Source organism: Pithys albifrons, chromosome 12 (genome assembly GCF_047495875.1).
Source record: "Pithys albifrons albifrons isolate INPA30051 chromosome 12, PitAlb_v1, whole genome shotgun sequence".
NCBI lineage: Eukaryota > Metazoa > Chordata > Aves > Passeriformes > Thamnophilidae > Pithys > Pithys albifrons.
In genome coordinates, this window is record NC_092469.1 from 15,212,341 (window position 1) to 15,224,822 (window position 12,482).

At 39.3% G+C, this 12,482-nt stretch overlaps 1 protein-coding gene across 2 annotated transcripts in view; it reads right to left on the reverse strand.

The window, feature by feature from the left end:
• Positions 1-12,482, reverse strand: part of RSPRY1 (ring finger and SPRY domain containing 1) — a 38,741-nt gene that overhangs the window by 6,920 nt on the left and 19,339 nt on the right. For both annotated transcript variants that reach the window (XM_071567574.1, XM_071567575.1), the window contains 9 exons: positions 12,294-12,406; positions 9,563-9,689; positions 7,887-7,945; positions 7,479-7,545; positions 6,669-6,800; positions 5,310-5,425; positions 4,393-4,536; positions 1,478-1,589; positions 406-508 (listed from right to left, as the gene is read on the reverse strand). In XM_071567574.1, coding sequence (XP_071423675.1) covers positions 406-508; positions 1,478-1,589; positions 4,393-4,536; positions 5,310-5,425; positions 6,669-6,800; positions 7,479-7,545; positions 7,887-7,945; positions 9,563-9,689; positions 12,294-12,406 — 973 coding nt within the window. The remainder of the gene's footprint in view (positions 1-405; positions 509-1,477; positions 1,590-4,392; positions 4,537-5,309; positions 5,426-6,668; positions 6,801-7,478; positions 7,546-7,886; positions 7,946-9,562; positions 9,690-12,293; positions 12,407-12,482) is intronic.

Below are 12,482 nucleotides of genomic sequence, written 5' to 3' on the forward strand. Positions count from 1 at the left end.
TGCTACTCCAGGAACTGTCCTCAGGGAATGGCAGTCAATTAATGTGTATCTTCGGCATTTACAGCACTGAGGCTTTATTTTTTAAAAGATGAAAAATTCCTCAAGCACCAGAAGATTGCTCATCTTTGCTACAGCCTCATTCTGTTGTAATGCTGTGCTAATTTGACAGCAGAAAACATCAGGTTGAACCTATCTTTGGGAAGTCCAAAGTATTTATTTTGCACCCTGAAATCCACCTGTAAAATTACATCCTTCTTGCTTTATAAGCAACTTTCAACAGTGAAACCTGCATAATGATGGCTTCAGGTAAGTAAATATGAATTTACATCTCAAACTGGAAACTCTCCATATAATTAACACAATTATCTATGGAGGTCATGTCCTTCCAAATGAGCATATACTTACACAGCAGATGAAAATACTTGCTTCTCAGCAGGAAGCTGGTTTCCATTTAAATAGAAGATCATTTGCTTTTCTTGCAAGTCTAGTAGAAATCCTATTGTGTCTCCTTACATGCAAAACAGAGATAATTTAAAGATTTCATTTCTGTTAAGTGTCAATGGCTGAAACAGTTACTGTTTAAGTATCACATATGTCAGTGAGTTGTCTCACTTAAAAGGAACTGTTTGCAAAAGCACAAAGGAAGAAACATTGATACAGACAGTAATTAAAAAAAAACACCCAGAGGAAAATAGTAGAAAAATAAAGTATTTTAGTCTGCCAGAGCATTAATACTACACAGTTATATAAGTATTGCAGAGTATTTGCCAAAGCCAGAAGAAAGCTGCACTCTGTCACTCCTTGGCTAATTCTACCCCTGTTGGAAGATGAACTTTAGCAAGTGTGTGTTCTGGGGATAATTTTCCAATATGCTTGTGCTATTATTTTTAGGAAGTGTTTTAATTTAGCCACCCTTGGGAGGAAATCTTAATAGAAGAGAAGGCGGCACAGTTCACACAAGCATGGCATGCACAGGCTCCTACCAAGATTTCAAAGCTGAAATCAAGAACAGAACTTTGCTGTCCAAGTAATCCAAGAATTTAAAGTAAGTAATACAGTGCAACTCCTCCTTAAAAAAAAAGCCTAATTCAGAGATCAAGGTTTTTTCCCTTCTCTACAGTAAGTCTTTGAACCCAGAAAGGAAGATTTCAGCCCTGTTTTGCAGAACTACAAACATCTGGAAAAAATGTCTTGTGATTAGATGTCCAATGTTAAATGGTGCTATGATTTTTACTCTGCCTTTGAAAAGAAAAAGCATTTAAGAAACAAGACTGTCTTTACACAAAGTGGGGAGCAAGAGTGTAGTGGCCACTTTGCCCATTCAAACTACTATTAAAGACACAATAATTATTGAACTTTAGGATCACTGGGATCAGGCAGTGAACAGCTCTGTTCACACCTACTAAGAGACACCTGCAAGATGAAAAAAATGCTGTGCAGAAATGCAGTTAGGATAAAGAGAAGATGGACTGAATACCTTCTTTCCAGCAGGGATGGGAATGTGGTTTACTTCTGGCATTATACCAGATGAGCTGCCGGCAGCCATCGTACGCACAGGAGTATTCGTCGTCCCCGATGCCATAACCTTCCTTTAGAGGAAGAGCAAAACATTTCAGTCTGCAGCCATTGCTCACACAGAACAGCTAGAGTTTATTTTTTTTCACCTAAACGACTCATCTAAGAACAGAAGGGGTTTCTCCTGCCTCCATCAGTGCAAAATTTTTTTCAAACTACTCATAGTTTCACATCAAAAAGGAATTTCTTGGGGTGGGGTGGAGGAGAGAAGGGGATATTGTTTCCAATGTGTAATCCATTCTCTGTGACCTCAAATCACTCCTGCCTGTTAAAACATTTAATAATCAGAAGGCTAGTACCCAAATAGCCAGGTTACATTTTTGCATTTTAAAAGGTCACCACGAAATCATAACCACTCTTATCTTGAAGTCCCAGCACCAAACTTGCAATACCTTCCCCCACAGATATCCACATGCCACCAGAACTGACAGCACAAAGAACAAACCTACAGCTCCTTCACCAAATTTGTTGCATATTGTGTCCTTTTCAGTGCCAGCCTCCCTCAAATTGTGAAAACTTTATCAAGTGACAGTCCTAAAGTCCAAGGCAAGCACCAAACTAAGAGTTTCAGAGCAGAAGAAAAATCCACCATGTAGCAGAGCCCAAATGTGAGACCCCAAAAGCACATTATGGAAGGTAAGTAACTTCCTTGGACTCAGCATGATTTGTCTGGAGTGCAAATACCAGACAGCATCTGATTACACAAGCCTCCCATGTCCCACATTAAAGCTAAGCCCAGCTAATGGGTGTTTTATGTCACATTTAGGACTAGTCTTTTTGTTGCACATGCTGTAAATAAAGAGCATATGGCTTTTGAGGCTGGTGTTTGTGACATACCCAGACAATGATACCCTTGTATTTCAGGTGCATACACCTGATGAACCTCAGTAACAGCAGCATTTGGCCACCAGCAAAACAGCTGCAGCAACTGCAATCATCCTGCTCAGAGCTGTGACACCTCCCATTTTCATACCTTGTACAGGATGCACTCACAGAAAAATGCACAGACAACAAGCTCCTTACTGGCAAGTGGGAAAAAATCTTTTAAGCCTCTTAGCAGTCTAAAGGCAGACACATGGCCTTCTATTTCAAACAGTTTCTGTTACATTCAACGTCTACAAGGCCTGTGCTCAGCCCAAGTCTGCACTGTATTTTGTTTGGTTTGGGTTTTTTTCTCTTGTGTGTGTGGTTTATGTATTTTCTTTTTAATTTAAGTTTAAATCACATTACAATACCATGCTATAGATGTGGGACTAACCTTTGGATGTGACACAGAAATATGTGCATGCTACACCTCAGCAGAGGACAGTGCTATTTACATTAATAATTAGGAGAAATGGAGCAAGACCTCTGAACTCACACAAATACTTAAGGTAAATGGTGAGAAAAGCTGTTCTTCCATTCCTCCTGGGTTCCTCATCACTGGTGCTTGTTTAATCTCCTTAATGTGTTTCTCTCATACCCCCCACCATCAATATTTATTCACATGTATGTATTTGGCCTATCTTCATATTAACTTCTGCATTTGACTCAGCTGTAGAATGACTTTTTCTATAATAATCAGAAATGAGCAGTTTTAAGTGCTTATCTTTACATTAAATGTGTAATTCTTCTCCTAAATTAAATTCCAAGTAGGAATACAAACTCATGCAATTACAACAATAAAGAAAGGCTACAGGTGCATTTCTTACTCAAGCTCAGCCAGTAGAAGAGTCAACTTAAAATCCCAGTGCTGTTTCCATTCTCAGCAGTAGGCAAGGCCAAATATTCCTTTTGTCCTAAAATTCTAGCTTGCACTTCAATGAAGTTTAATGGTCATTTGGAAGGCTGATAATATGAAAGATTACCTCTAAGCTGAAGTAGACAAGTTTTTGGGTAGGAATCATTATGCTTTCTTACTATTATGGAAATACAGAAGCAAATTATGCTACAGCAAACAAAGTTTGCAACAGCCATACAGAGTTAACATGAATATTTAAGCAGAAACAAGTCATAGTTACATCTGTGTGATGACTGACTATGTTTGGACTTCAGGTGCACGTGGCACATTTTGCTTTAATGGTGGCAAGTACTTAATCTTAAAAGCAAACAGTAGGAAGAATACTTAGAATTAAGAATAAAATACAAAGTTACCTGGATGAGAAGGACAACAAAGCAAACTAAAAATATGACAGTGTACTTAGTCTGTACTATCATAATAAAGGCAAAGGGGTAGACAGTTTAATCTTTTATTGATCCTCTTTTTAATCACAAAGAAGCTTTCACATACCCAAACTGTACCATATTATTGCTACCAGTAGATCCAGTGATACCATGTTATCCCAGAGTCAATTTAACTAAGTTATTTCCCTTATGAAAGTTACTTAATTTAATAGGAAAGTATGTCAAAGAGGGTAATCAAATGGCAGCTTGGTGACTTGTGTCAAAGTGCATGATGAACTGCTGGTCCCCAGTGACTTATTGTTTACTTCCAAAAATAGACAGTAACCACTGTTATCTAAAGAATTTCCAAGAAGAGACTGAGACACAAGAAGCAAGAAATAAGCTCTCCGTAGCTTCCAGACAACAGCAAGGAGATAACAAGCCATCACTGTCAGCAGCTCTGCAGAACAGTGTCAGTGTGTAGCAATGTCAATATAGATTTCTCTTGTGCCACCAAATTCAACAAAAGAAACTTCAGTAAAGCACAGAAAACCTGAAGGAAACAGCCAAGTGCTCAGTTATTACCACAGAATAACCAGAGCTATTTTCATAGGCACTGCAAGTGGAAAAAAACTGATGTTGCATCATCAGCTCGGTGACATTACAGGTACTCACATGGTTGAGAAATTTGCTGTCTTTGGTAGCCCATCCTATTTGCATCACTCCTGAAGTGATGACTGTGACTTCATAGTACCAGACTCCAGAATCGACACAGAAGGTGCATCTGACGCTTTCAAAGGATGAGGCATCACATCGAGCCTGCCAACACCAAACCAAACATTCAGTTTCTACAAAGTTAGCATTCAAATGAGCCTTGTCCTTCCCTGGATCAAGTTTCTTGCACATAAGAATACACCAACGTAAATTTAGAGGCACTTCAGACAGTGACCTCTCTTTATAGCAGTAATTATCACAAAAACTAGTGAGTAGGCAAGACTGAAAATTGTTTAGTGGTTAAGCTACAGGAAAAAAACCCAGAAGTTGACAAAGTCAATTTAAAGATTTAAAGACCAAGACAACCAAGACAGGAAGACTTAAATCATTGGTTATTAGCTGACTCCTGGTATGAAGGACAAGGAGGTATTCAATGTTAATTCATGAAAATTCATCTCAAGTATTTAAGTTTTTAGAAGGAGTTACACAGGAAGGAAAAAACCCCACAAGGTTGAGACAAGATTCAGACTGCTATGAGCTTTTCAACACTAAACAGGACAAACAATAAAATTATGCTTAGTGAACAATTTCAGTCAAAATGAGTGAAAAGCCAGCTGACTCTTAAGCATTCTCCTCACTTCTCTAAAGTTTTGGGGCACAGATACAGGTGTTACTTTAGTGTGAATGTTTCTGCAACTGAGATCAGTGGAGTGATGTTACAACCCTGTGATGACAAAGCAAATTTTCTGTATAAAGCTGGCAGAGAACTTGGATTAATTCTAGAAAAAACACTGAAGCAAGTAGCAAACAAAAATAGTTAAACCCTGCCTTTTTCTTCAGACTCTTTTTCAGGTTGAAAACATGGAACAAAATCCTACCTCTAATCCGTGTGGTGAGATCTTCAGGTATTCGCTGACGTCATTACTGTTCAGCATAGCCCTAATGTTGGTCAAGTCAACCTTTTCATATGTAAACTGCCTGCCTTCTTTCAAAACTGCAAAATAAAACCAGTTTTAATCATTGCTGTAGCAAAACTTGATTTGAAGCATTTCACATGACAATCAATCTCTCTACAATCCAGATAATTTTTGGCATAACTGACTGAAGGATTAACATTTTGCCTGCATGAAAGCAGCTTCCAGTACACTGTGTGTTAAATATCCTCCAAACATGAGAGCATGACCTGGCCCTCTGACTGGAGCTCCCAAAATCTAATTACTACTTTCAGCAAACCCACAGGCAAATGGAAGGCATCCAAGTTCACATCAAGATGCCACTGTGTCAGGACTTACCATTGTATTTGTATATTCAGTTGGGCAATTTTTCCTGATGCATTACAGTGAAAAAGATTTGGGGATGGGAAGAAGGGGAAAACGATTTAAAGTTTTTTTACCCTCTAATTTTCAGGTAGGTGATGAACTTCAACTGAGCCAAAGCAGCTCTTTCTCTCCCCCTTTTTTCCCCTTCCACATGGAAGGATCAGAAGCATTTATCCTGTCAGGTGTAAAATTGCTGACACCAACGTGTTCATTTACAAATCAAAGACTTTATCTTACATCCCAAACTTGCTACAACACTTGCACAGATGTTTACTAAACACAGCTGACATTGGCTTTCCATAAACCGGCCAAAGCCACATAAAGCCCTACAGACCCTTTACCAAAATTTATCTAAGAGGCATTAGAAACTACAAGCTCTGCTGCACCCTTGAAATCACAACTAAACAAGCAAATTTGATGATTGTCAGTCAGCCAAAAGATAGACCTAGCTAAGTTCTTTGTCACTTTCCACTTTTGATCACAAGATCATATCTTTAGAAAGTCTTTAACAATTGTTTGAACCAGCGCACTGCTGGGCTATAACCACAGCAGGGGCAGCCACCAGGACCTGTCAGCAATCAGCTGTTCCACAGAGACAGAGCTGCACTGCAGAGCCACTCATCACATTGCTGAAACGTGGGTTACAGGAAATTGGTGCAAAGAAGAATTTTCATTGCACCTCCAACTTGCAGAGTACAAACCACTTCCTTTCAAAAACATTTGCCTTGCCAAAATTTCCTTTCCCTGCATTTACACTGGATATATTTGTTGGGGTTTGGTTTGGGTTTTGTTTTCTTTTTCAAGGAGATAAAAACACAGTCAGGTGTAGTAAGTGCTTATACAAAAACACAAAGCAGTCCTCCATATCTTTGGAGGAGTGATTAATATTAAATTAATCCATCCCTTCATTATACCTACACAGATTGTCTAAACTCCACTGGGCACAGAATCCAACCTGGCGTTTTAAGTAGTCAGGATTATCCGTCCATTTCTCCAGCAAGATCAGTTGGTCGCTAATGCATGATTCAGAAACTGTCATTTTATTTTCACCTGTAATTTAAGAGCAAAAAGGATAATTGCTGTAAGCTAGGGAAAAGTTTAGTTAAAAATAGTAACATTCTACAAATGCAGTAGAACCCACACACACATTTAAACCTCTGTGTTACAAATACCATGAAATTCTTTCCCCCAGCAAATGTGAAATTATCTTCACTCAGATTTACCACTTCTCAGCACGGAGCTGTATCATCAAGAGACAGATCACAGCTGTTCTCCATCCCTCCAATACAGATTTATTTCTTTTCAACTAACAGAGGTTTCATGTTGTAAGTCATTATGTAGTAATTTCTAAACTGAGAACTGAGTTTCAGCAAATCTCTTAAGAGTTTGTGGGTGGGGATGTCATTAAAGCAATAAATATTTTTTTTCCTGCCTACTGTTCTCCATCTCTAATACAGATTTGTTTCAGTGACAAAGGCCTTCCACAGCAATTTTAACAGGGAAAATATGTTTCAGCAAATATCTCAAGGATTTTGAGGGGCAGAGGGATGTCACTAAAGCAACAAATATTTCTTCTTGCCTGTAAGCAGACAAACATTTTGCTTAAATATTTGTGTTTCCACCATTCCAGTCTCTCACACTCACAACTGTGAGCAGATAAAGCAAGTGACAATCATGCAGCAGGAGCCCATAGGTGACTGTTAAGAGAAGTATCAGGCCAATACTTACTTGTTTGTGCAAACTTCTCCAGTGCTATTAGTGCAAAAAGCATCACTGTCGGGTGGGACTGGAAGTTCTAAACATGGACAGTAAGAAAAGTTAATAAATACCCAGTACTGATGAACAGGTAGAGCTGTGAGTCTATTACAAAATGTTTTATATTCAAAGGAACCTTCAAAGTTCTTGTATTTCACCCTCCTGCGGAGAGCTGGTTTGAATAGATCAAGTTACCCAGAGTCTTGTCCCATTGACTTGTGATTACCTCCCAGGATGGGCATCCCACAGACTGGGGAATCTCAGCCTTCTATTACACACCACAAGCACTTACCAAACGTGGCCCTAACTTTTCACAATAATAACAAAAGGTTGCATTACAATTGCTACATATGGATACATACACAAACATCAAAGACTTACCAAGCTCTGAAGTAAATATTCCAATATTCCTGGGCTGAGTAGGCCTATGCTCGCAGGACCTGCAAGAACATTAGGAATGAAATCCATTCATGGGAACTACCATATACTCACCATCACAGATCTTTAAAAGACAAAGTAACAAATTAAAGAACATCCAAGAATTTCATGGCCAAGCAGAACTGGAATGTAGAACAATTATTATTGTTCCCAGTCAAACACTTGCTGCACATTTAATAATTACAGTTACTGGCACATTACAGTCCTCCCCAGCTTACCTGCTGCAAGTGGGTACAGAGTTCTAGCCATGTTTCTGAGAGTCTGAAGGAACACTCTACCAGGCTCCACTAAGCATGTTCATGCTCACTACTTTCAAAAAGAGACTGACACTCTTTTACTTCCAGAGACAACATGTAAAGACCAGCTCCATTTACAAGGAGCCCAAAATAATGAAAAGTGAACATCTGATATAACTGACTTGGTAGGTAATTATATAGTTTGCAGCAGCACCATAGCAAGCAGCCAATTTAAAACAGAAAAGCCCTGAAATACTGTCTGTTTAATCAACAGGGATTCAAATTCTGGCATCTGCAAACTAACAAACTGCAGTGGGTTCCAACACTGCATTAACAGATTTGTTGCCTGAGCTGACACAATATCTGTGTCCACTCAGATGAAAGTAGATACAGGATCTCCTTTTGACTTACTATAATAGGGTAGGAATATTACAGTACAAAAATGCTTCCAGCCTTTGTTCTTTTACAGAAATTGTTTTTTAATAACCATTAAGTGATACCGGACAATCACTTCTCCCCCCCCCTCTATTTCCTGTTCACTTCCAGAAAAGGAGCAAAAAACCTAAATACAAAACAGTCCATCAGCAGGAAGGAAAACTTAATCATCAGTTTCCAACAGAGTACTAGAAATAACAGGGAATAATTCTATATGAAGTGTCATTCTAAAACAGAATATCAGCAATTTTCTTTTAAGCAACACAGAAGATAGAATCTTTTCAGCTAACTACAATAGAACAAGACATGTCTATTGGAAAAAGCATATTTCTTTTTTATTTCTATACAGCCTCCAAGACCACTGATTTGATACTACTGCCAGCTGGGTAAAAATGTGTCCTCAGTAATTCACAGGCAGAGTAGGTCTACAGAAGAGACCTGATAAGACAATAGGACAAGAGGGCACGGGCTTAAGCTCTGCCAGGGGAAATTTAAGTTGGAGATCAGAAAAAAATCCTTTACAGAGAGAGCAATCAGGCATTGGAATGGGCTGCCCAGAGAGGGGGTGGATTCCCCATCCCTGGAGGTTTTTAAACTGAGATTGGCCGTGGCACTGAGTGCCATGATCTGGTAAAGGGACTGGAGTTGGACCAAGGGTTGGACTTGATTATCTCAGAGGTCTTTTCCAACCCAGTCGATTCTATGATTGCACAGTGATCCCAAGCACTAACCAGGCATCAGGAGGATTGTGAATGGCTCATTCAGACCCAGGCTGGTGAGAGTTCAGCATTTTAATGAAGCTGATTCTGTCACACAAGGTGTCCCCTCAATGCAGAACATCATTCAGCTTTAAGAAAACACTTCTGACCCAGACTGCACCAGGGTGCTTAAAGCAGAAGGTGCTGCAACAAGCCAAGTCCAGCTGTCAGGAGAGCCCCATGGCTTTACCTGCCAACTTCTCTGCTAAGCAGCCGAGCACTGCAGTTGTGTTCCGGTGCTTGGCAGGGTGACAGGCGTCCTGGCAAGCAGCAGCTCCACTCAGGTTCAATATTTCTGTTAATTTCTGTAATGCATCCTGCAAAAGAAAAAAAATCAGAAATCTCTTCAATATTACTGACAGATGCAGCTCTCCCCCAACTTAATACACTACAACAAATTATTTTTATGCTACATTACTAAAGTCAGCATCATATGACAGAGATCATGGGGTGGTTATCTTCTAAGATAAGGAAATAATAAAGAACAGATGGGAAGAAAAGTTCAACAGACCAAGAGTTGTAACTTCAAAATTATCACCAGATTGTTGGTCATTGCTGTGATCAACAGCTCAGGACACTTCTGGACATACCTGAGTGAGCTCCCTACAGCAACAGGAACAATTATAGTACATAAAGGCAAATAACAATCAGCACATGTGGCACCATTGCCATCTAATCTGTTTCCAGTGTCCTAGAACTCACACCCTTTCCAAAAGAAAAGGACTGTTTCAGATTTTAGAATTCAGGACTAAAGAGACATGCCACCCCAAAAAGCCCACATTCCCAGAATAAATTTAGGATGCTGTCAGCTTTACAGGATGTCATAAATGGTATTCTTGAGAGTATAAATGGCTTTATTGTAGTCACACAAATTTAGGAAGTAACCAATGAGGGTAATAAATCTAAAATGCCCTGCTTTGACTTGCTTCATTCAGGCAAATTCATGATAGGTCTCGAGCATATCCTGAGTTTTCAGGGCAGTTAGGGGTTAATCCAGAGCCAGAACAAGTCATCCCACAGGGAGAACCCCACCCTGCAAAGTTCGAAATCCTCCTCAACTTTCCAGAATTCATGAAAGTTTCAGCTGATTCAGATTGAAACTGCATAATCTCAGGCAAGAATCTAATTAAAATAGAACTCCTCATACTGAAGTCATCAGCAGCCATTTGGAGGAAAAATAAGCACTGTTCAAGTTGAATAGATGTGTTTTTCTGAATTGTGTTCTGAACCACACTCAAATCAGTTTACCATGCTGGAGTCTGAGATCTGTACAGAGATCACACTGAAAAGTAGTTATGTTCTTAAAAGGAAAGCCACAAAAAGAGAACTGATGAACAGGACTGAGCTAAGTGGAAAGAACAGAGAAAGAAGAAAATGACTAAGCCACAGACTTGGGATGGAAAAGCCTCACTAAAATTAGACTCTTGACATACTGATACTGCTTTTAGCCATTATTAGAACTGTCACAGAGATCAACTATTTTGAGTTAAATAAAGCCTTGATAGAATAAACAGTTTACTGCACTGCCACTTCAACTTTATAGACTTTATAGCCTGCCATACAGCAAATGAAATACAGCCTGCTGCTGTTCTCCAGCTGTCATGGAATTGGGGCACTGACATGAAATCCTTAAGACCAACAACTTAAAACTTATCCTGTACAGAAAGAAAGTGAACAGCAGCACACACTTCACGAGGCTGAATGTGACCAGCAGATCCCACAGCTGCAGTTCCGTGTGCTGTAAGAAAACTACACAGGAAACACCTCTATGCACCCCAGAAAAACAAGTCCCTTATTCCTTTTGTCTTGATAAGATCAACTAGTTTAGAACAAACTCCTTAGAGTACCTAAACAAAAGTCCTGTGGTTTTGAAAACAAATTAATTGGTTGCCAAGCACCTTGTATAGCCAAACAGAAAATCCCAAGTCACTCTTCATATGGTGCTTTTGCAGTAGTCTTGATTTCCTGCTTTCTTTTTTCAAGCAGGCAAACTTTGTAGTCACAGTTTTGTTTTCAAAATAATTCTGCAGTCTATGTGACAGTCAAACACATTTCTTTTATTCTAAAGTCTCAGATTACTTTCATCATTAGGCAAGAGGAAACAAACCCACTTCAGGTAGTTTGAGAGACTGACTAGTTCTCCAGCCACTCATGCAAACAGATTTTTACCTCCCTAACACCAATGGAAAACTAACACTGGCAGCATTAGTAGCTGGAGAAATGAAAGCTGCAATGATGTGATCATCAATTTCTGAAGAAATGAGATCATGACAGGCATTTGAAGACAGACAAATTCTTTGTACAAACATTATGTTCAGCATGTTGAAGCACTTGAGGCTCTCACTAACACACCTGTACCAACACAGTATGAACATCTTGGATTATTTTTCCACCCAAAACTACATTATTGGTCAGTAAAAAAAATATTCTAATTAGCCCAAACTATCAATTATGTTTCATAGTTAAAAAATGTCATTTGTTCAGCTTAACACACCCAATTTGCTGCATTCCTTATGTGCAGAACAGGAAAAAAATTCAATAGCAACTTGTAAATGTGCAGCTTTCTGAATGTGAGAACAAAAGGGCAGGACTTGCACAGCTTCTGCAGCACCTGCACACCCTGCACAGCACGTTTGTACCATATGGCAGGAAGGGCAGAAATAAAAACAGCCAGAGACCAAAGGCTTCTTGTTCTTTCCTATAAACCATTTATTTGGGTGGGGGGAATGCTTTTAGCATTAATTAGCATTTAGTTACCAAGTCACAACAAATTACTCAAAGTTGAACATTACACCCATTTTCTGAACCACTAACAGTCTTGCATCACTGGTGAAACCCACCCAGAAGAGATCATGGGTGTGGCAACCACGAACAACTGACATTCAGCCACAGATAAGCACATACATTTGCTTTTGACTCACTTTTGTTGGCAGTGGACATTCATCGAGTAGTAGCGTTATTACAGCTGGTCCCAGGGGGTCTTCTAATGGAATAACTCTAATTAAAGATTGGACAACTTCCAACCAGCCTTCATCTGTCAACCACAAAACAGAAGTGATGCTCAGAATTAACACTGCAGTTCTGAAGTGTTCAAAATACAGCCCTAAACT